At 40.8% G+C, this 22,589-nt stretch overlaps 1 protein-coding gene across 2 annotated transcripts in view; it reads left to right on the top strand.

The window, feature by feature from the left end:
• IRS2 (insulin receptor substrate 2) overlaps positions 1-19,135 on the top strand; it is a 43,730-nt gene extending 24,595 nt beyond the window's left edge. The window contains exon 2 of one of the 2 annotated variants that reach the window (XM_015277882.4): positions 18,851-19,135. In XM_015277882.4, the coding sequence (XP_015133368.2) occupies positions 18,851-19,095 (245 nt within the window). In that variant the 3' untranslated portion in view covers positions 19,096-19,135. Of the gene's footprint in view, positions 1-3,661; positions 6,067-18,850 lie in introns of those variants that run through there. The other variant, XM_015277886.4, reaches the window with a different exon arrangement.
• The last annotated feature ends 3,454 nt before the right edge of the window (positions 19,136-22,589 follow it).

The raw sequence follows: 22,589 nt of genomic DNA, 5'->3' as shown, positions 1-22,589 counted from the left end.
AAAAGAGATATTTAATTGATTAGCTAATGTATTCTCTTCACAGTTTACTTAGCAAATCTTCAAGCATTTGGTTGTTTCCTAGCAATTTGTGTGTGTGTTTATTATCTGGTTTATTCCCCAGAAAGCACTGGTGGAATCACATGATGTGAAGTAGGTCTGGAAATTTCAGCAGCAATCAGGGAGGTATTTTTTTTAATAAAGCCCAGAACCAAGAGGGAACTTCAATATTGAAACAGTTCTGCACTTTGTGTTGTGATTTGTGTGTGCTCAGGGGAATGAGGTTATCAAATAATGTATTTGTGTCCTTTAGGAATTTTATTTAGTCCCTGAATACAGACAATGTGTACAGGCTTAACTTGCAGTAATAGATTTAAGTGCAATGTTGATCTGGGACTTGAAAAAAGTAGGAGATATTAATGACTGAATTTAACAAAAACAAACAACAGTGATATTGACATAATTAAAAACATCAACAAACAAACAAAAGGATATTTTAGCATGGATGTCAGAACTTTCTGCTTGTTAGTAGGCTTCTTTTGGTGCTGACACTTGTTACTGTTCGTGTCACAGGGTAGCACTAGTTATCGTTTCATTAGTGGGGAGGTTTGACTTAGATATTAGGGGAAAATTCTTTACTCAGAGGATGTTGAGGCACTAAAACAGGTTGTCCAGAGAAGCTGTGGCTGTCCCAGCCATTCGAGGCATTGGATTTGGGGGGCAGGGTGGATAGGGTCCTGGGCAGAGTGGTTGGAACTGAATGGTCCTTGATAATCCCTTCCAATGCAAGCTATTAATGATTATTGAAGATGACTTTGGGGTTAATTCTAAGGTTATAGACTAGCATTATAGTGTCTTTGGGTGATGTGTTGATTGCATTCTGGGCTGTAAAGCTTAGGTCCACGGTCCCCATTGTCCTCTTACAAAACCCCATGAACCAGGTTTGGGGAACCTTTGAAGCACAGGCTACCTCACCCACTTCAGTTTATGTCTGGAAAGTACTTGTGCTGTAAGAGCAGTGTCAGACATACTCAGTAACTAACAATCCTCCCTGGTGACCACCATAGGTGGACATACTTCTTTAAACATATTTGCATGCATATTTTCATGTACAAAAATTTCCTCCTCTGCTTTCCTATTTAAACAAATTATTAACTTCATTTGGCTTTAGCTATTACTCTAATGCAGTGGTAACCTAAATTTGGCTGTTGGGTTGGTTTTCATTTGGAGGAGGAAAGCAATAACACAGAAGCAATGTGTATCTTAGAATCATAGAATCATTAAGGTTGGAAAGACCAGTAAGATCATCTAGTGAAACTATCAACCCATATCTGTGACCTCACTCAGTGTTGCATCTACCTTTTTCTTGAACACTTCCAAGGACAGTGACTCCACCACCTCCCTGAGGAGCCTGTTCCACTCCTTCTGAGAAGAAATTTTTCCTAATATCCAACCTGGACCTCCTCATGAGCACTCACTCCTGAAGCTCCCACTTGTATGCCTCCATGATGCACATGCATCTTGCCTCTGTGAATGAAAATCAGAACAAAGTGGTGTGTTAGGCAGCTGTTCCTCAAAAGAGGGATCTCTGCTCTCTTCTGAGAGCCACCCATCCTGCCACTTGTTCTCCCACCCACCCAGCCTTGCTGGATGATGATGATTACTAATCCAGGTGATTTTTCATTGTCTTTTTTTTTTTGTTGTGTTTTTTTTTTTTTTTTTTTTTTTTTTTTTTTAAGTTCCAACTCCGCATGTAAAGTTTACAAAACCCATTAGGGTATGGTTTCACATTGTGAGATCCTCAGTAGCCATAGTGGTTGGATTTACAGTTTGCAAACAGCAAAAGTGAGGACTCCTTCTGTCTTTCCAAGTTTTCCATGTCTTCCTCTTTTCATCTCAGCTCCTATTTCATTATGTGCATTCAAGCAGTACCTTCAGTTCTACTGGTAGTTTTGAAGCTCCCTTAGTTGCATCATAATCCAACTCAGGTTATTAATTTGAGAAGGGGGAAAAAAAGGCTAGTTTTTTGATGCTAGAGTGGCTAGATTTACTTGGTGTTAGATAGGAAAAGTGGCACCAAATAAACGATAATGGATGTGGACAGTGAGATGCTTTCTTTTTGTTCTTGGCAAGCTATTAATTCATCTCAGTGTGCATCACTAAACTAAATCCTAAGTAACATCCTAAGTAACTGATCATAGAGCAGCTCCAATTGACTTAGACAGGACTTATTTCTTAAGTAAACCTTAGGTCTGAGAGATTCAATAGCAATTTAGCAATTCTCACATATATACCAAGGTATGTCAACCTGTGTTCTTTGCATAGATTTGAAGAAGAGACTTTGTATTGGTTTATCGGAAGCTGATGTAGGATAAAACTCTCACAGACAAGCACTACGCTTACTTGAACTTCCAGGCTTCATATAGAATTCACAGTGATCCCAAAGCAAATACTTGTATCCGTACAGTTGAAATTAAAGTATTAGGGCTTTTCTAAGTAACGGTGTTAGTACCCAAAGTATTCCAAATCATTTCAGTTTCTAGGAAAACTTTTGTAATACATATACAAACTAATATTTTTATTTAACTTGTAAACTTGGGATAGCAACATACAAATGTCAAAATTGCTGTAAATTACTAGATAAACTAGATGCTATTAATAGCAAGTATGAGGAATGTAATGTTGCAGCTTGGGATTGTATGGGACTATACCACAGTTAGCACCTTTCAAAACAAAGTGTCAGTGTTTTGCTATGTAAAGTGTATGGTCTTGGTTTTTTGATCACTACTGTTTTTGTGTTGCTGCTTTCCAAATGTTATACCAAACTGGGAAACTATGTAATAAACAACATATTGAAGAAATTTGATTTTTAATGACCATGTTAACAAACCACCTTTGTGCTGTTACTATGACAACATCTCTCTGGCAGTGGCACATCCTGTCCATTCCTTTTTTTGCAGTTAAAAAAAAAAAAGTCAGTTGGGTTCTTTAAAACAAGATTGGCCGATTCATGAATCAGTTTCTGTGATACTGCGTAATTCACCTTGGATGTTTAAAGCAGCTTTGTGAACAGTAATCTTAAAAAAACAGTAAAGAGGATTCCTTCCGTTTGCCAGCATGCTCACTTTTCTGGAATAATAGTTATTTAGTAAACCAAATAACTGGATTAGAAGATGGGCCTTTCTTTGCTTACGTTTTTGGAAGACTCTTTCCCTCAAGTCAGTAGGGTCTCAAGAAACTCTTTTAGTATCTGTAAATGGATAGCTTTCAATAACAACCATACAGCTAAAAAACTACTTTAGTTAGTATCTGCTTTCTACAACACCTTTTTCTTACCAGTGGTACAAAACAGTGAGGATCACAACTTGAACTGGGGGGATTTCGTATTAGGTTTTCTAACCGGTTGTGCTGGGGCTTGCTGGCTTGAAGAGCCACAACGGGGAAGTTGGGCTCTAAGAACTTGGTGTGGGATCGGAAAGAGCTCTCTTTGTTGCCTCTGTAATACCTTATTATGTGTGCAAATAGAAAAGCAGTTATTACATAGCTTTTTTTTCTGTGCTAGCCCATTTTGAATAGTCTCTGTGAGGTATTTTTTATGCTGTTTTAATCATTTATATGATTTTTGTTGCAGCCGTTACTGACTCTCTGTCATTTTCCTTTTCAGAGTGAAGGAGTTAGTTTTTTCACCATGACCTCAAAGAGTACAACATTCAAAGAAGCTGCTCGGCATATATGGTTTTCTGTTGTTTTGTTTGTTTTTTAATTGAAGCTGCTTAAGGTTTACTTTTTGTTGTTGTCATTGTTGGTCTGGACAGTTACTTAACTTTCAAACTGTTGTGGACTAAACCCTATAGCAAATCAGCGAGGAAGGGAAAGCAACCTGCCCAACTCATGTCCTGTCAATGGCATCTACATTATCATTTTGCTGCTGTTTTGACAGAAGTTGAAGATGTTCTTTAGACAGTAGGAACTTTTCTGCCGGCCTCTTTAATTAATGGCCAATGCCTTCATTTCCTTTTTCTGCAAAGACAAACTGTATTTCTCCTTCGACATACTGGGGGGATTCTGTGGCACCTGCTGAAGCAGTCAGATCTGGTATTTACTGGCATAATTTCAAGCCTATCACAGTACTACCTACCTCAGTTCAAAGTAAAGCCGGATTTGCGGTGTTGGTGTGCGACAGGACCTCCTTTATCTCTATGCTGAGTCTCTCAAGAGCAGTCGCCAGCCTTACTGAACTCGTAACGCATGCAGCTGCTACCTGCTCCTCCATCACAAGCTGCGGTGTCTGATTCTGGGATGGAGCCTGGTGAGGGCACTGGGAAGTCTGACATGGGACGGAACTCTGTGGATTGGACTGGGACAGAGAATTCAGAGGGGTTAAAAACGTAAAAATAAATACATGTAACCGAAGCGAAGTAAGTTAAAAGCATCAAACTGTATTGGGGTTATCTCTCTTTACCTTTGACACACTTGTTTAATTCTCTCTATGTAGGTGTTGATGTAGGTACTTCAGATTGCAAAAGCCTTTTCTCCTATCTACAAGCTCACTTTTGTCAGCTAACCCTGTTCTTAGCTGCGTTTCTTGTAACCAAAAATCTAGGTAGGCATGCTAGGAATGCAGGGATGATAGTGGGTACTGGTCAGGTTCAAACACTAATATTAACACAGTATTATCTCGCCATCTAGAAAGTCCTGAAATCTGCATTCTACTGGAAGAGCATCATTGCAGCTACAGGCATTATTACAGGGAAAGAAGAAACGTTGCAGTTGCTTATCCAGAGTTTTTTTCAAGACTACTTGTGCATCACATTTTTAGTAGTCTGAAAACACAAGCGATGTGGCGGCTGTGGTCACAAACATCATATACAACTGATGTACCAGACTAGCAGAATGTCATGCCTCCTTGTTTCTCCTTTGATAAATTTGTTGAAGTTTGTATACATTTTAATGGTACCTCCCCAGTGCCTGCTCTGATAGACATGTAAGTATTACTAAGTTATTTGAGTTATGTGAGACATTTTTTTTAATCATTGTGCTAGGTGGGACCTGTACGTCATTATTAATAATGCATTATCTTCTGGGATTTATTTTTTTTTTCTGAGGAAGATAAGAGTCAATGTCTTACAAATATAACAAATGACAATGTGATCTTCCTGCTTACATGGTGACTTTTTAGAACTGAGGATTGTATTACAAGACAAAGATGAATGTAAACAAATTCCTTCCCTACCCCGTGACATTATTTACATTGTAATTTTGGGGGATTTAAAATCACAGCAATGCATAGGCTAATACAAAATTAGATCTAAAATCAATTTAAATATCTAATCTGAGTGTTGTTGGTTTTTTTTTTAAGTACTAATAATAATGCTAAAAATGGTTCTAAAACATTCTAAAATGCTGCTCGTTCAATTCTGGAACTGAAAATACAAATAATATTGTTGACATTTTCTGTCTGAACCTCCCCATAGCACTGAGTGTGGTACCTGCTGAATACAATATTTTGATCTTCTATTTTGAAGTAGCCCCCCTGTACCAATTAGGAAATCATGCCGCTAAAGTAAATGGCTAAAATACATACATCAACTTCAAAACAAAAACTTGACAATGTAGTCACTTCTTCTCTATCCTGTAGATTTCACAAAGGCATATGCAATACTTACATTCTTAATTTAGTTTACAGAATGGAACCAAAATGTATAAATGTTATGTTTGCTAAACTTCACAATGTATATTGGGTCTTTGTACATTTTGCCTGACTTACCTTAAATTTAAAATATTTTTTGCTATATAACCTTAACAGTTATTAAGCAGTGTTTTCTTTTTGGGTACGTATTGTTTCTGGATATCAAGATGTTAAATATATTTCTTGCTATTGTGATATGACAAGAGACTTAACTTATCTTGCTGTGTCTTCCAATGTACACGCTGTATATAAGGATAAATGTGATGCTGCTGGAGACCAGAATAAATGGAACTAGAGTAGTGTATTGTATTTAGTCTGTATTGATCATGGATGCTCTCCTTAATAGCCATATGCAATAAAATACATTATTTATGAAAGGAGTAAAGTATCTCTGTACCTTTTTTTCTCTAGAGGTGGGAGCTTTGGTGCTGTTTATATGAAAATCATTTTCTCTCTTTTAAGTGAAACATGCTTACTCTTAGTAAACCTGCTATGCCTATACTTACTTTCTTTTGTTTTAACAGACAGAATGCCCCTGAAAATCCATGAAATTATTTTAAATTTTTTTCTTAATAATAAAGAAATCTGTATTGTAAAGGGAAAAGAAACAACCAGGAATGGAATATGGTCTTAATTTTTAATTTCAGTTTATAAAGCTCTCATCCCAACAGCAGGTGAATGACTGTGCAAGTCCCACATTTAAAGTTAATTGGAGTGAAATTCAGTCAATATGTTGTGTTCTCCTGGCAACATCTACCACTAAGTGGGCTGATATTTTCGTAATTACCTTGTGTTTGGGGCACAGTTGGAGAAGCATATTAATACAACCTTTTTTAAAAGGACAAAACCCCATCTCACTACAGCAAACTCAGATTCTTTCTCTGAAAGTAGCTGAAATTGTCTGTCACTACAGTAGTACACAACATCTTGTTGCCACTGAAGTGACCATATAAGCCACAGAATCATAGAATGGTTTGGGTTGGAAGGGACGTTTAATGGTGATATAGTTCAACCTACCTGCCAGTCCTACTTTATGAGGTGGAGAAGGAGTGCTTTCCATCTTACAAATAATCCTTTGATTTTATGCATTCGTATCTATTTGCTTTTCTGCAACCCTATGCCGTTGTGGCTATCCCTCGCTTCATGAAAGCCCAGACAGATCTCACTTTCTGTTCAGGAGCTCTTCATCCTGGAGCAGATTATTATAAATCCTATCTCTATTCCATCTCTTCTACTCGGCCAAAATATGATTTTAATTTTATGCCCACCATGTAAGGTACTGCAGCACCTCTCACCCCATCTGTCTAAAGGTGAAATAAGCATATTTTCTCAAAGAAAGCATTAATGGAAAAATACTGCAGACCACCATCTTATTACCCATCCAGCCAACAATATTTTTCAAACAGAGCTTTCCAATCAAATGCCAAGCCATTTTATACTTTTACCAACAGCTTATTTCTTACATTTGTTTGTGACAATGTTGTTGAAAACAGTGGAAAAATATTATATGCATCCATTCTCCCCCACTCACATTGTCTAGCTGAGGGAGGCTGCCTTATATTACATCTGGGAACCAGCATCAGTGTGTGTTTCTCCATGGTCACTTATCCTTATTTCAAGGAATGGTGGTAGCAGTACACTTCCTGACCTTGGGCTACTTAAATCACAGACAATGTGTATGTTGCCCAAGAGAGACCATTCAGCTGCTTCTTGTCTGTCATGACTGCCTCTACTGTAGGCTTAGCTAGAAGAGACAAAATGGCACCTTGTGGATCTTACCATACCAACATCCTTGAAGGGAAATAGAAATTGCTTTAGTCTTTGAAATAGCTCTGGAGAAACACAACTTATCCATAAGTATCTTCTCCTTTTCTAATGTCAGTGGGATGTGTGAGTGATATCTTATGTTAACACAGAATATGGACATATTTGATAAGACATCTCGAAATGAACTCTCTCGAATTCAATTTCTGATAGAGCACAAGGCAAACCTTTGGCTACTCAGCATACCCACAGCATAGTTTTGTGTGATGTAGGAGAGCAACATTTGCACTGTCCTGGATACCAGGTTATGCTCCTAGGTTCCCATCCAGTGACTATTCTTTTTCAAATACCTCCTTGGGAACTTTGGTTGGTTTTTTGTGGTATACAGTTCACGGAGGGACCAATACATGTCCAGATATCACGGCAGAATGGAATGTGATTACACTGAGCATATTCTGGTGCCTGGAGCTTAGCAACATTCCAAAATTCTCCATTTCAGAGTGGCCTTGGAGACCACTATGAAAGGCATCATCTCATAATAGCCTTTAAATAACAAGCACAGGTCAAGCAAGTTTCCTTCTTCAAAATCTGTCCTTACTATCCATCTTTTTTGTGTTCTCAAAGACAATGGGAAGAAGGAAGAGTTCAGGTCTCAGCTGTAAGAATTCTGTATCCATCTGTGAATATTCCGAGTGAGGAAATGCAACTCAGCTTCAACTCTTTGAAGATACGTTACTGAACAGCACAAAGGGAAGAGACTTAGTCAGAGGTGCAAGTCTTCATACTCTGTGGGAGGCAAATCACCTACCAAATCTTTCAGTGTATTACCACTGCTTCAGTCACTCCTGGACAGCTTCTCCACCATGAACAACTTAACTAGCTCTTACAGACATCAACATGCACTGCAAGAATCACCTTTGCACCTGTTTTTTTCCTGATGACAGGAGTCTCTGAAAGGGCATGCAAACAGAGATTGCATTTAATGAATGAGTAATTGGCATTTTAGGGGCCCTAAATATTTAACTTACAGTTAGGTACTGTATTGGTATTTCTTATTTAAAGGTATGGTTTGTGACATTTAGTGGAAATCTGATTTCTGAAAACAGTACTTCCTTGTAGTATTCCAGTGACCTACCAAAATAATTGGGACAGAAAATATCACAATCCACTTCTGAAAATACTATTAGTCTAATCTACATATCAGACTAAACATGTTCTATACTGTTTAAAGTAGAGCTGGGATAACTGGCCTGTGGGATGATTATGACACATAACATTGCTTCATATAAGCCATGGCTTGATAATTTATTTCATATTATTAGGCAACACCGTGTTAGATGCTGAATGTGTAGCTTCCAAAAGTTTTTGAGAAGTATAGTTGATCCCCAGTACTTATTCACAGGCACTCTTCAAATCTTCTCTTTCCCCTCACCCTAAGTGATTAATATGCATGTAATGCATCAGTAAGTACTAAAGTAAGTCTAGGTGAGGAGACCTACTGCCAAAATACTAGGTCTTACGCAAGGTAGAGGATATAAATGTCAGGCTATGTTTGCATACTACAAGTGGAGGTGGCAGAGGATGGAATTAGACACACCTTGAAACATCTATTAATATGAACTTCATTGGATCTAGGTAAAGGTAAAGGATTCCCCTACTTAGAATCACACTTGCTGCAGATGGTCTGGTAAAATTAAACTCCCCCACATTTGACAAGAATTAACATAAAAATATTATTCTGCCTCAACCTTTGAAATGTATGCTACCACTCCTAGCAGTAGTTTTACTTCTCATTAAGTAGAGATGAAAACGTGGGTGTATCCAACAGTACAGTTTATGCTTCTCCATTTGTTCATTAGCTTGAGTAACCTTTACTGCAGAGATGAGTGTCCAGGCCTACAGCTCCACTATAGACTATTCCAAAATTTGAAATTTTGCCTAAACAAGAAAGTCAAGACTCAGAACTTTCAACATAGATCTTTTCAAAGTAATGAACTGAGGTGTACTCTTAATTCAAGATGTTAGATCAAATGATGAAACTTTTGTGTAAAGGGCTCAATTTACTACATCTGAAATCATGTTTCTGTGCATGTGTGAAAAGTCTGACCCTAAAGCAGTAGAGTTAATTTTAAGCTATGTCCTAATACTCTTACTTTCTTTAAAAAATTTCCTATCACTCAAGCATAATGGCATTTTGTACAGGGCTGTACATCAAGTGACTCTGGAAAGGTCTCCCAGGTGTTCTCCACGAGGTCTTCAAGATACAGTCTAAATATAACAGATGATGATCCTATTTGACAGAACAGGCTACTCTTGGGAAAAAATAAGTATACATATAATATCTGTAGCATCAGTGTTTTACTGGGAATTTTCCTGATTTTGAAGTAAATGTTGAAGAGGAAGGACTGGTAAGACTGAATACTTTCAATTAAAACTCAGATCATTTGCTTGAGTATTCTTATCCAGCTGTAGATGAAACTCCTCATTCAATATCATGATTTTATTTATAAAAACAAACAAACAAACAAAAAAAAAACCCAAAAAAACATATCAGCACAATGATTGACTTCTCTCAGAGTTGTGGAAAGTACAGTACTGTATTAGGAGACACCAGTGCTTGTGAGGAGCTGAACTTTCCCGTCTGTTACAGAAGACTGACAATTCCCATTTGCCAAGGATGCTCTGGAGCAGAATGGGGCTCCTCCATGCTCCTCATTAGAGGTGAAGCTGCTCAGTGTGATCCAGCAGCCTGTTCTTATTAAACCTTTCTGACAAGCGTTGCCATCCTGCAAATGGACTGGAAAGCATGAGATGGTACATTATGTCATTACTTCAGCTGTGTGATAGACCTAGATGTACCTGTTGCAGTTCAAATTAATATGGATATACTTAAACAAACTGTGGAGATAAGGGAGGAAGGAATAAGGGATACAGCAAGTGCTCTGCCATACCTACCATTGTACTTAACCTTAACCCCTGATAGCTGTGAGGTGTTTATACCTTCCCTGAGGAACAGTGATTTCCTCAAATTATCTTACATTTGCCATGGGATCAGAGTTTAAACACTGAGGCTGGGAAGTAAATTTGCACTGAGCACATCCATAGCAGGATCACCTGGATCACCTAAAACATACCCAATGACCACTCACTGCCATTTTAGTGCTGCCAGTTTGCAGGCTAAATATTACAAGCTCTTGCACAAAGATAAACCCTGAGGCCATGGTCTCAGTGACCGTAGATTAGGAATTTGCCACCACTGCTTTCATGGTGATTTACTGTAAGGAAAGCACTGGTTCAGAGTTGAGAGATTGTTTACGTGAGTGGGTTTTTTGGTTTTTTTTTTTGTTTTTTTTTGACTTTTTTTAAACCCTATGTCTTGTGAAGGCTTTTCTATGTTTCTATTGCCCTTGAGCAGTGCCTCAATTAACGTAATTGCTGTCAGTTATTTATTATGTCTACCAAGCTATTCTATATAAATATCTTCATTCTTAAGAGGGATACAATAAGAACTTTTTTTTTTCCCCCTAGAATGACAAATCCCACAATGACTGCCCATTTTCTCAAGGCTAAACTGCTTTTAAATGGCATTTTTTTTTGTTCCAGCTCAAGGCATCAATGCAAACAGAGAGGAATTTCCAGGGCTAGTCTGTGCCTTTAGCCAATGAATCAATAAAGCATTCCAATATTAATTTCATATGCAGATAAATGAATGTTTCTCTAAGGGTTTCAGAAGAGTAAAGGTTAAAATTTCATCTTAATTATCTAAAGAACAAATATTGAAGTGTTTCTACTCTGAATGTAGTTTCTTCTTAGTAACAGATTTGACAGAAGAGGAATAATGGCTTTCTTCCCTGCCTTAGATGCAGCATGATTAATAGTCCAGTGCTGGATGCTATATTATTTTTATCAAATAATGATTCTACTATTTCACAGGAAATACTTGGACAATATAAACATTTCATTACTTTATTGACTCCGTCTGTATTTCTCTGAAGGTAACAAGCCCCAGGATTTCTTTGTTCTAAAGGAATAAAGAAAATTAGCTTTCTAATTGAGCAGCTGTAGTCCAGTGCCTTCAGAACCAGAAAAACTGCACTGCAGAGAAATTCAGTGTATCCAGTTTTTAGTTTGGAAACCTGTTCTTTTGTTGGTTACTGAGCAGGTTTCTTATAAGAAGTACCTGGATGATCTGTTGCCAGGTTGTCTCTGCAATCTTTGCTCTTCATTTACAGAAACACAAATAAGGCAAAACATCCAGGGGGCATGGTTAGAACCTCAGTTACATTTGGAGTTGCCTTTAAACTGCCCAGCCTCTGAATGGCCTATTCTACTGCAAATCATAAGTTCCAATAATTCTGCTGATTTACACTGTGATGATTCTCAATGTGATGCATAAAGTAGCTGTGTACCTTCTTATCACCTGGGGTGTGTTTGTTGCTCTGTAGGTAGAGTTCTCCCATGCTGTTCAGCTAAACTCCCTGGTTCTTATCTTCCGCAGGGGCAGCATCAGTTCTTATCAATGGGTACTGTGCTAGAAGTCTAGTTATACCTAACACTACACAAGAAATCTCAAGTTGAGTGTGCACTCAGTTACACCCTGACAGACGTCAGCGTGTACATTGCCAAGGATTTGGAGAATATATTTGTTTGTTTGTTTTTATTTTGCTGATGAGTGGGCAACTATTTCACTTGTCCTTTAGCAGAGAAGCTTCACAAGGAGAAGACCTAATGTCCTGTGAATGCAAACTGAAGTTTCAGATGGGCCTCTGACTTTTGTCAGCCACTGGAAACCATCTTCCTTCCTCAGCACTGGGACTGCTGGTTGTGTGCCTCTATTAAGGCATGCATTTAAATCACTGCACTAACTCCTGTGACTGAGATTTAGCAAGGGAGAGCGCTCTGCAAAGCTCTTTTTGAACTACCATCTTAATGCATTAATCTGCAAGGCAGCTCTAGAACATGATGGGCTTGAAGAAAAGGGAGACTTTCCATGTTTCAACCGGCTAAGAGCCCCTCAGCCTAGCAGGTACAGAAGCACAGTACAAGCAGATGTTGGCCTCCCCAACATTAGGGCCTGGTGAGCAAATGTAATGCATCACCTGCCCAGCTCAGCTCAAGCTGCTCCCTCTCAGATGAGCAGTAGCGGTGGGGAATGCCACAAAGCATCAGGCTCAGCCTTGCCCGAGTCCTTCTACCATCCTGGCAGTATTCCAGCACATTTCCTGAGGAAGCGGCCTCCTGCCACCCCAGGCCTGGAGCAGAGGCCTGTGTGTGTCCCTGCAGCCCACACTTCACTGCCACTCATGCAGTGTGTGGTGCGGTGATGGCTCAGCCTGAGTCCGCCCGGTCCGCAGCCCTACAGAAGCCTCACCAGCTGCCCGCCGTGCTTCCTGCCATCCCCTGCTTGATGTCGATGTGTTCCTCCCTGGCAAAGGTCCAGCATTTTGTTTACCCCGGAAAAGAAGATTCATTAATCTGTTTTTCCTGCTCTGGTTTGTTTGTGTGTCATTTACCCTGCGTAGGCAATTCCGCCTTTCCTACTTTTATTTCTTTTTGGCCTGGGAGTGGGGGAGGTTTGTTTTCATCATCGATATATCGGTGAGCTAAGTAATTGCAAAATGAACCACACATTGCTTGTGGCTTAAGGATTTCTTTCTTCTTCTTCTTCTTCTTCTTTTTCTTTTTTTTTTTAATGTTTCCAAGCCAAGTTCTGCTAGCAGTTATTTTTATGCAGCCCTACTGAAGTCAATAGAACAGCTTAGTTTCAACCAGGTATGCTATCAAGCGCCGTTATCACTCCTGCGAGCTGCCTCTTAAGCCTTGTTTACAAGGGGGTATTTATGTGATAAATCCACCTCTGGTGGTCCTGTGAGATGTTAACAAATGGAGCCCTGTATTTCTGATGAGGCACTGGCACAGTTTGCCCTGAGAGGTGGTGGATGCACCATCCCTGGAGACACTCAAGATCAGGCTGGATGTGGCTCTGAGCAGCCTCACTGAGCTGTAGGTGTCCCTTTTCATTGCAGGGGAGTTGGAGCAGAGGGCCTTTTAGGGTCCCTTCCAACTCAAACGTTTCTACAGTTCTTTGATTTCTAATTTGCCAGGATAAAATAACCTGAGAAATTCAAGAGAAACAATGCTGAAGATCTCAGTCTGCATTAACATTACACTGCTGCCAAAAATGTTGGTGCTATTTTAGTGAAGAAATAAGATTCAGATTTTTGACGATGTAGATAAGGCCTGACAGGCTGATCAAATGGAGTACAGAGAGAAAGTAATAATTTTGCAACTTTCACTGCACTATCCTACAGAGGGTGTAACTTTTTTGTGTGTTTAAATGATGAGATGACAATGAAGCTAGCAGAATTCTTTCCCCTTTTGTTACATGCACCAAAGCTGTTTTTCAAACTCCCTGTGGACGGTTTATGTATTCTAAAGTGGCTGAGAAACGAGATGCTAAAAGGGCTACTCTGCTTACACTTCACATTAAGCTGTTTTGACAGAGGGCAACAATGGCTAGGGTGGCAGTGCCACTGGGAGAGCCAGGCAGGTGGAAAGGAACCAGCAAGGACAGACGCCTGACACATTGCAGGGGCTCACAGTGGCTCTCACATGGCTATTTGAGAACAGGAATTCATACAAAGCCAGGAGCGTAGCACATGCTTTCCCATTCTTCAGTCCCAGAGCTAGATTAAGTTTGTGCTACAGACTGTGGTTTTGGAACGAAGTTGTTTTAATCATTTAAACAAAGAAGTTCAAGATCAGAATTAGAGAAGGGTCTAAGGAATAAATTTTACAAAAAAGATACTTTCAGTTCGGTGCCACTTTGTCAGGGAATGGCAGTGATCCATTTACCTATAAAGCTGTAGTACTGCAACTTGAAAGCTTTATGCTAAAAAAATCTCAGGACAGAAAAAATGCGATTGATTGATTGTTTCCCTCACAGAAAAGAAGGTCTTGCCCAGTTAACACCTGTATTTGCTTTCTTTTAAGTAAACCAGCCGGCAATGCTTTCTAATGAACTTTCCTTATATATATTTTCTTTCCTTTTTTGCTCCATCACTGAATCAGAACCTGCAGTGCTGCAGCATTTTCCACCAGCCCCATGACCAAACTGAGGATGATCTTAAAAGCAAGATTCTACATTCCTTGATCAGAAAAGCAACGCGTTCCAAAAAAGTACAAAATCTTTGTCTTCCTGACTACCTATGTTTGAAGTTTAAAACCTGTTTCCTTGGTAACTAGGCTTGCAAGGCTGGTCTGCTCACATGGTACGTGCAGGGGCCACCGCATATTGTCCAAAGGTTATTGAGCCACTTAGCTAGAGCATGTGATGTGTGAGATTTTGGTACTATTTTCGAGGGGACCGAGAGACAAGTGATAAACTTTCTCTTCTGCTTGCCTTGCCCTACATAAAATCATCTCCTGTGGCTTGAAAGGTTTAACGACATGAACAGCGACAGCCGCTCTTCCTCTGGGCTCCTTTCTGCTGCAGCCCTGCCCAGATGCCCCAGGAACACTGTCAGCTCTGACACCATTTTACTGTGCTCCTTCTCTCTTCAAACGCTGCTGCTATGAAAGACATTCAAACTTGTCTGTTTGGGGCATAGCTTGGTGCTGTCGTCACAGGACTGTGACGGGCAGCTCTTTGGATATCCCTGACTGGCAGCTTGAGTCCCCACACCCAGACAATGTGCATTCACAGAGCCTTGGTTGCCTGCCACCAGGCCCATCTGTTGGGCTGATTCTTTGCCTGTGTCAAAGTCAGTCAGACAGGGCTGTAGGTGCCAAGAGAATGAGAACCAAGAAGGGCAGCCTGCAGCGTGTTGCCAGCAGAGTCCTTCCAGCAAGGGCCTCCTCCTCTGGGGCTGCCATTGCTGCCAGCTGCCTGCCAGCCGCAGTTCACACACGCTGACATCTGCACACCATGGAGAGGATATACGGAGCGGAGGAGACGAGGGGAGGGATTTGGGGTAGCCTTGGCAACTTGCTAAGCAAGCTGTGCTGTGGCAGGGACTCGGCTCACAGCACAGCTAAGAGGCATGTGGAGCTTGTGGTGTCACTTGGTAGGAAGGAAAAACATTGTCAGTGTACCGAGGTGAACCTAGGGCAGCCCATTATGCTTGAGAAGAGAGCCACTGACCAAGCTGGCATAACTTCAAGAGGTCACTGGAGGTATCTCTTCCTCCCCTTCCATGCAGGAGATCTACATGAGATTATTAGTCCTGGCTGGGGAGTGTTTCTGAAAGCAGAGTGGAGATTCAGAGACAAGATCCCTTAAGATAGATCATCTCTTCCTCATCCACAATCGGGTTGTGCGGTGAAGAAGATTAACTCATCTGTGTGTAACCATTATAATCCAAATCTGGAGAGTGTCAGGCACATGCATGCTTGCAATCCTGTCCATAAATGTGTGTTTCACTTCAAGTCTGGCTGACCAGGGCTATGTATCTGTGAGGCTAACTCGTGTACATGTCTTCCTTGCTTGGACAGCCTTTCACTTCTGCTGAGCAGGGATTAATGCTGCCACCCTTGACACTACAGGGTGAAGTAATCTGTTTCCTTCATCATTACTACATTTGAATATAAGAAGTGATAGGCTGGAAATTAGGAAGAATATCTTCTCAGAAAGAGTGGTGAGACATTAGAATGGGTTGCCCAGGGAAGTGGTGAAGCCATTGTTCCTGGAGATGTTTAAGAAAAGGGTAGATGTAATTCTTAGGGACGTGGTGTAGTGGGTAATGTTGGTGGTAGGAGGATGGTTGGACTAGATGGTCGTAGAGATCTTTTCCACCCTTAATGATTCTATGATTCTGTGATATACCTTCAGAGTTGGTTAGTGGGAACTTGCTGTTTTGGTGGCTATGGATCAGCAGTATACTGCAACCTAACTAGTTTTTCATGAATTATTTACTTTTCTGCTCAAACTTCAGCATAAATGGAAGAATGGGGTCTGTCCAAACTCCAGAATGTTTTAAAGAATTATTTATAAATTAAATAGAACAATAATTCCAAAGCATGTAAATAGCTTTGTGCGATCTGAATTACTTTATGATTCCAGGCCTTTGTTTGGGTTGTTGTTATAAACATAGACATGGCTTTTCCAGCTACCCAACAAAATGCAGTGTGACACCAGGAGCCCATGTCTAGTGCAGAGGTGAAGAGCAGCACGATGCCATGTAGGCTCAGCACCTCAATCTGGGCATAAAATATGGTGGTTAACTCCGAAACTGGTTGCTCAGAGAGGTGGTGGACTCTCCATCCTCAGAAATAGGGCAAAAGGGAAAGACTTGCAAAATACTGGAGAAAAGGAAAGGGTGAAAACTCCTTTTCCAGTTCCTGTTATTTTCTCTTTCTTATGTCTTTTGGTCAGCATCAAATCTAGAGAACCCCAATTTCCAGTAGCCTGGTGTGACAGTGCTGAGGAAGTGATGCACCACAAGTGATGCTTTGCTTTGCCTGGTGGCTGCAAGTAATGCAAAGGAATCTGGAGCTCAGCATGTTGTCTCTGAGCCAAGAGTCAGGGACCACTGCCTGAGGGGACAAGGAGCAGATGTAGGGTGCCTACTTGTCAGTGAATAATCGGCCTTATGTTGTACAGTAACCACTCTACTTGCTCAATTCCAGTAAAAAATATTTAAAAAAAAAAAGTTAGAAGACAAGTAAAAATCCCAAACAATAGCAACGATTCTCCCATCTCCCCTTTTTCCAGAAGTGTCAGCATGCTGCAGCTCTAAATACATATGGTATCAAGCAGTACCAAATCATTAGCTGCTGATGCTTGCATAGCTTTTGCAATACCAATGCACTGCTTTGCAGTGTGCTAGACATGTGACCCTCTCCTAGCCCTTTTCCAATTTGGTCTTACAGCTTTGAGTCTGTGAGGTATATTCGGGACTGCCCTCTGCCACACAAGCATAATGGGGATGAATTGGAAGTGGTTACTTCCCTGTTCTTTGTTTTTCCTTCAGTCTGGTCACTGGTTCACTCTCTGGGAGGGTGTCATGGGGTCTGGCATGAGTCCTGATGGGGACAAGGGCATAGGGACAGAGGTGCTGATATGAGTGAGGTGGACATTGTTCAAGAAGAAGAAGAAATGCAGGAAGGTGGGCTGGAAAACTAGAGTTCAATAGGCTATGGACTGAGAGAAGAAAGAGGTACAGGGAGGAAAGGGAAGGAGAGAAGAAAAAGAGAAAATGCTGGAGCACAGATCTCAAGATGCTGCTTTCCTGCGGTCCCTGCCATGGAGTGAAGTCTGCCAGGAAAGTCATATTGTCTGTGAAACAAAGGTGTTAATGAGGAGAAACCAAACCCCTGTACTCACCGACAACCACCTGCAACATGGCATTTAGTGGTATCAGTATCATGAAAAATTAAAATGACAATTTGTATGCCAACCAAGTAAGTTGTCAGCGGATTCATGCATCCTGAGCAGAGGAAGAAGCAGAAGAACAATCAACATCACAGAAGAAATATTTAATATTTAGTCTGGCTAGTGCTCGAGGATATCAAAGTTCTAAGAGCTGCATTAACGACAACAACAAAGAAGTCAAATACTCCCCTGGTGTTAATGTGCTGCAGTCCAGTGAGCAGTTCCGGTCAATGAAAGCAGCCTTTTAAAATAGCACAGCCCAGTTCCTCTCTTTTCTTCCTTGTACTCTACGGAGATTCGTGCCAGCAACTGAACTGCTGCTTTTGGGTCCCAGAAAAATACTGGGTTTTGTTGTTGGCTTTTTTTTTTTTTTCTTTTTTTTTTTCCCCTGTTATTAAGGAGTATCCAGAATGTAGCAGAGAAAAATAAATATTCTTTATTTAAACTGCTTGTAAATCAGGTTAATTATTTTGGAACATACTTTTCACCAGGTCTTTCTCAACAGTGGTTCTGCTGTACCTGCTGGTACAGCATAATCCCATAGATTATGGGAGTGTAGATTATGGAAGAACTAAATGATCCGGCCTCACCCCCATTTCCCATTCTGGCATAGAAACATTTATGCCAGTGTTTGGAAAATGCAGCCTACTGAGTTCTGGATTTGGAAATTCAGCACTGACATAGTTTAAACCATATATAACCCCATGTGATAGGTATGCTGCCTACTCTCTGCACATGCTGTATATTTTCTTTGGGTAAGTGCTATGCCGTGACTTTAATAAATATCCTGCATGCATAACATCCTCTTACCCTCTTTGTAGCGAGGCACTGTGGAAGGTGTGCTTCCAAAACAGGTCAGCAAATTTGGAGGCCACAGCAGGAAGGAATAACTGATGCCACCAAGTAATTCATGGATAAGTTAAGTGAGAAAACAGGACTGCCACTGACATATGCTATCCTGTAGTCTCCTTGCCCCAGGGTTGTTTCCCTCTATACTCTGTGCCATTACATCTTTTGTGCCACCACAGGGCTTCATGCGGAAGACCAAGTCCAGGAGAAAACCTATGCTTGGAAAAAGGCCTTGGCTGGCTTCAACATGGCCCACTTCATGAACACACACCTTCTGATGCCAGAACAAGAGAGAGGACAGCGTCCAGTCAGAAAAAAATCACAGCAGAGAGAGAATGGGACTGCTTCTTTTGGCTTCAGTACTGGACTCAAGTGTTTGTGGAATCAAAGCCTTCCAGCGCCAGGTCTGGATCTCTTGAATTAACATCGTTAAACCATGAATAAAATCTTATTTTGGCAGATAATTTCCTCTGGTCTACGGTAAACAGCATCCATTGCTTATTCAGTCAGGTTCCTGGAATACAGGCAATAAATATGCCTCTTTTATATTGTTTTTCTGGAAGTTTGGATAATAACGCTGGATAGAAGCTGGTCTTTACCAGTCTAAGACAGGCTGCACTCAGTTTTCTCACTCTCTAAAGAAAGATATTACAGACTGACACGTATGCTTCAGCACAATTTTGGGGACCTTCGTGTCCCTGTGAATTGACGGAGCCACGAAGGGGCACCTGCATGAGGCCGTGTCCCTTCCTACATGGCCAGGAAGGCTTTGCTCAGTTTTGGAGTGGTTCTTACCATGTTTTTCCACTCCGCAAGTACAAGTAGGATTGATGTAAGGGTCTGCAGCACCAGGCAATTTGTCAGGTTGCACAACGTGTCTGTGAGTGAAGCAACCACGAGTGAGGCAAGGTCCAGGATGGCTGCAGTGCAGTGAAAATATGTGCAGCTCCACACAGAAAGAAAAAAAAAAAAAAAAAGCCTTCCAAATGTCACAAAATTGCTCAGTCAGAAATCCCAAATAATTAAAGAAATAAGCCAGATGCCCTACATACAGGGAAGGACCGTGTATTTTAGGGGCTGGGTTTAAGAGCTTTAAAAAGTAACAGAAAATGGAGTCCCTGTTTCAGAGAGGCCACATAGGGTGGGTACCACAGGGCCCCACACAGACAGACTGACCAACCAGACAGAGAGCTCAGTGCTGAGTGGAAGGGCCCAGGCACCCCCAGTGTACAGTGGGTCTGTGTGAAAACTTTGGTCAGTAAAATAAGTTCATGGATACCTCAGGTTGGAGGAAAACTCTTTTATTGATACGTAAACCAGCATGAGGAGGATGAAAACACAAATTCTCTTACAAACCACACCAGCCAGAGATAGGGCTGTGAAACACTGAGAATATAGGTGTACCACACAAACTTAGGCAGTGAAGTGCTTTAACATCCTCACAGCTACTGCCAGCCCTCTAAAAACCTCTCTCCATTCTTGCATAGAGCCACACATTCCTCCCTTCCTTCCCCCAACCTTTTGTTTCACTGTATTTCTGTTTGGAAACATCTCTTCTGGTTGCCAGAGTGTTGCTTTCATTTGCAGCTCTACTTTGTTTTGCAAAATCGTTCAGGAATTCTTCTTGATCTGAAGACAAGCATTTGAAAGCATTTCAGCAAAGCCTGGAGGAAGACAGACCTCTATTTATTCTTGTGATCCGCTTTCTCTATCATTTTCCTCTCTCTTTTCCTTGAATCTGCTGATGGCCACTAATTTGTGCATTTAGAATCCAAGGAAAAGCCCGCTTTTATATTTTCAGAAATAGACGGTGTTATTTTCTACCCTTTGCAAGATGCCCACACGTGCAATTTGCTTCCTGCCTCCAGCTCTGAAATCACCACAACAATGCCTTCTGACATCAAGGTCTCAGGGGCTCCTCTACAGCAAAACACTTGAACAAACACTTCTGGTTGAGCCCCTGCATATCCTTATTGAACATGGAGAAGGCCTGGGAGTATAGCTTGAAATGCTCAGATTTATTTATTTATTTATTTATCTATTTTTGCATGAGGATTATAAAGATTTGCATTTCAGAATGGAACTGATGACATTTTTTACGCAGAAAGTTGCTTTTAGATTGAAGTGGCTGTTCAGCTGATAGCAAAAACTTCACGTCGTTCAATACTCCACGAGAGGAAAAACAATGCACTCCTCAAAGCCAAGCTTCCAACTGGAAACCGTTTATTTTTTCCTTCATCCTTACAAAACATGAAAAATTATGAAAATTGCAAAAGCATTATCCATAGGTCTACACTAAAAAAAAAAAAAAAAAAAATGACATGAAAACAAAAGGATAAGAAATCCGTTGTTTGTTTTTTCCTGCTTTGCAGAGGAGATCAGATATGGTCACTCCTGAGGCAGAGCCCGATTCCCCATGGTCAGAGTGATCAAGTTAGCCGTTCCTAAACTTTCAGGCTTCTTCAGACTGTTCTCTTCTCTGGAAGGATAATTTGTAATGCTGTTTTCTGTAGCTGCAAATAAGCTTTAAAGCACTGGAAAATTGCCCCAGCAATCTGTTCTTTTTACCTTAACACAGCCAGAAACATCTCAGGGATTGTATTTAGTGCCTGGAGACTTCTCCAGGATCACTGTGTGGGCACAGTACCACAAAACCAGTGAAGATGCCCCAGGGCTGAACTGCTGAGTGAAGAATCGCAAATATTTGCATCAGACAGATGCACTTAGGGATAGTAACCAGTTCCTGACCTGGGGAATTCTGCAGGAAGTCTTCACCTGAGTAGTCTGAAAGATCAGGCCTGGTGTCATTCAGATTAAGATGTCGCTGTGCTGTTAGCTTGAATGGAGTGTGGGATTTATGTAAACATCTTCCCCTTACTGAGCATCAGTCAATTCAAACGACTTCTATAAGTGGTTTCCATGCTAATGAGGACTGTGTTTACATCTTGAGCAGCTGTTGCTGTTTTTTTGGTCCTGTGCAATAAATAAATAAATAAATAAATAAATAAAATAAAAAATAAAACAAAAACCTCTTTAACTTCACATTTATTACCCTGTTTCCATTCCTCTTGGACATACTGGCTGCTTTGTTCCTCTGGCAGCAAAAAAAAAAAAAAAAGAAAAGAAAAAAACCCAAAAAACCAACACAGGCAATTTGGCCAGAAGAAGGAGTATTCCCAACCCCACAGGATCCCCAAGTTTTGTGAAGTGCTGTTGTGATTCCCCTGCCAGCCCCTTTCCAGAGATGAGAAAGGAAAGAAAAGACACAGCAGGAAGGAAGGGAAAGGGCTTTTTTTTTTCTTTTTCCTACTGCAAATGCACAGAGACACCTTCTGCTGATGTCACTGCAGCTCATTTTCTGCCTCTCTGTGATACGGGGAAGGATCTGGCAGCCCGGGACAGCAGGGCTCTGCCCTGATCATTGCTCTGTTGACAGTAAATGCTCAGCAGCTGTCACACCTGTGTCAGACACCTCCAGTGAAATGCCGTGGGGGGTGCCTTCAAGGCCTAGGGCTGGGAGTTCCTCTAGGTTGTTTGAAGCTGGTTTCTGGCCACCCTAATCATTGCTGTTTCCCGAGAGAAGCTCGTAGTCCATATTGCTGTCTTAAGAATGAAACGTTAAGACCCGTTCTTCAGTGTTTATTCTTTGCAGACACAAGCATAAAAAAAAACACCCTGTGCAATTCCGTTTGCAACCCGAGTACTTTCAACAGATGGAAGCACAAGGAAGAACGTAGCTCTTTATATCTTATTCACTCTGCAATTCACATGTCCCTGACAAGAGGGTTTTTTTTTCAAATTTGGGACCTATGCATCAACAAATCTTACCTTGCCAAGCTGTTCCAAGTCAAGTCTGATGAGAGCCACCTTCGATTTATTTTTTTTGCTTGCATTAAATGTCTTTTTGAACTCTAATGT

The sequence above is a fragment of the Gallus gallus genome, chromosome 1 (genome assembly GCF_016699485.2).
Source record: "Gallus gallus isolate bGalGal1 chromosome 1, bGalGal1.mat.broiler.GRCg7b, whole genome shotgun sequence".
NCBI lineage: Eukaryota > Metazoa > Chordata > Aves > Galliformes > Phasianidae > Gallus > Gallus gallus.
This window is presented reverse-complemented; position numbering and strand designations above follow the sequence as displayed.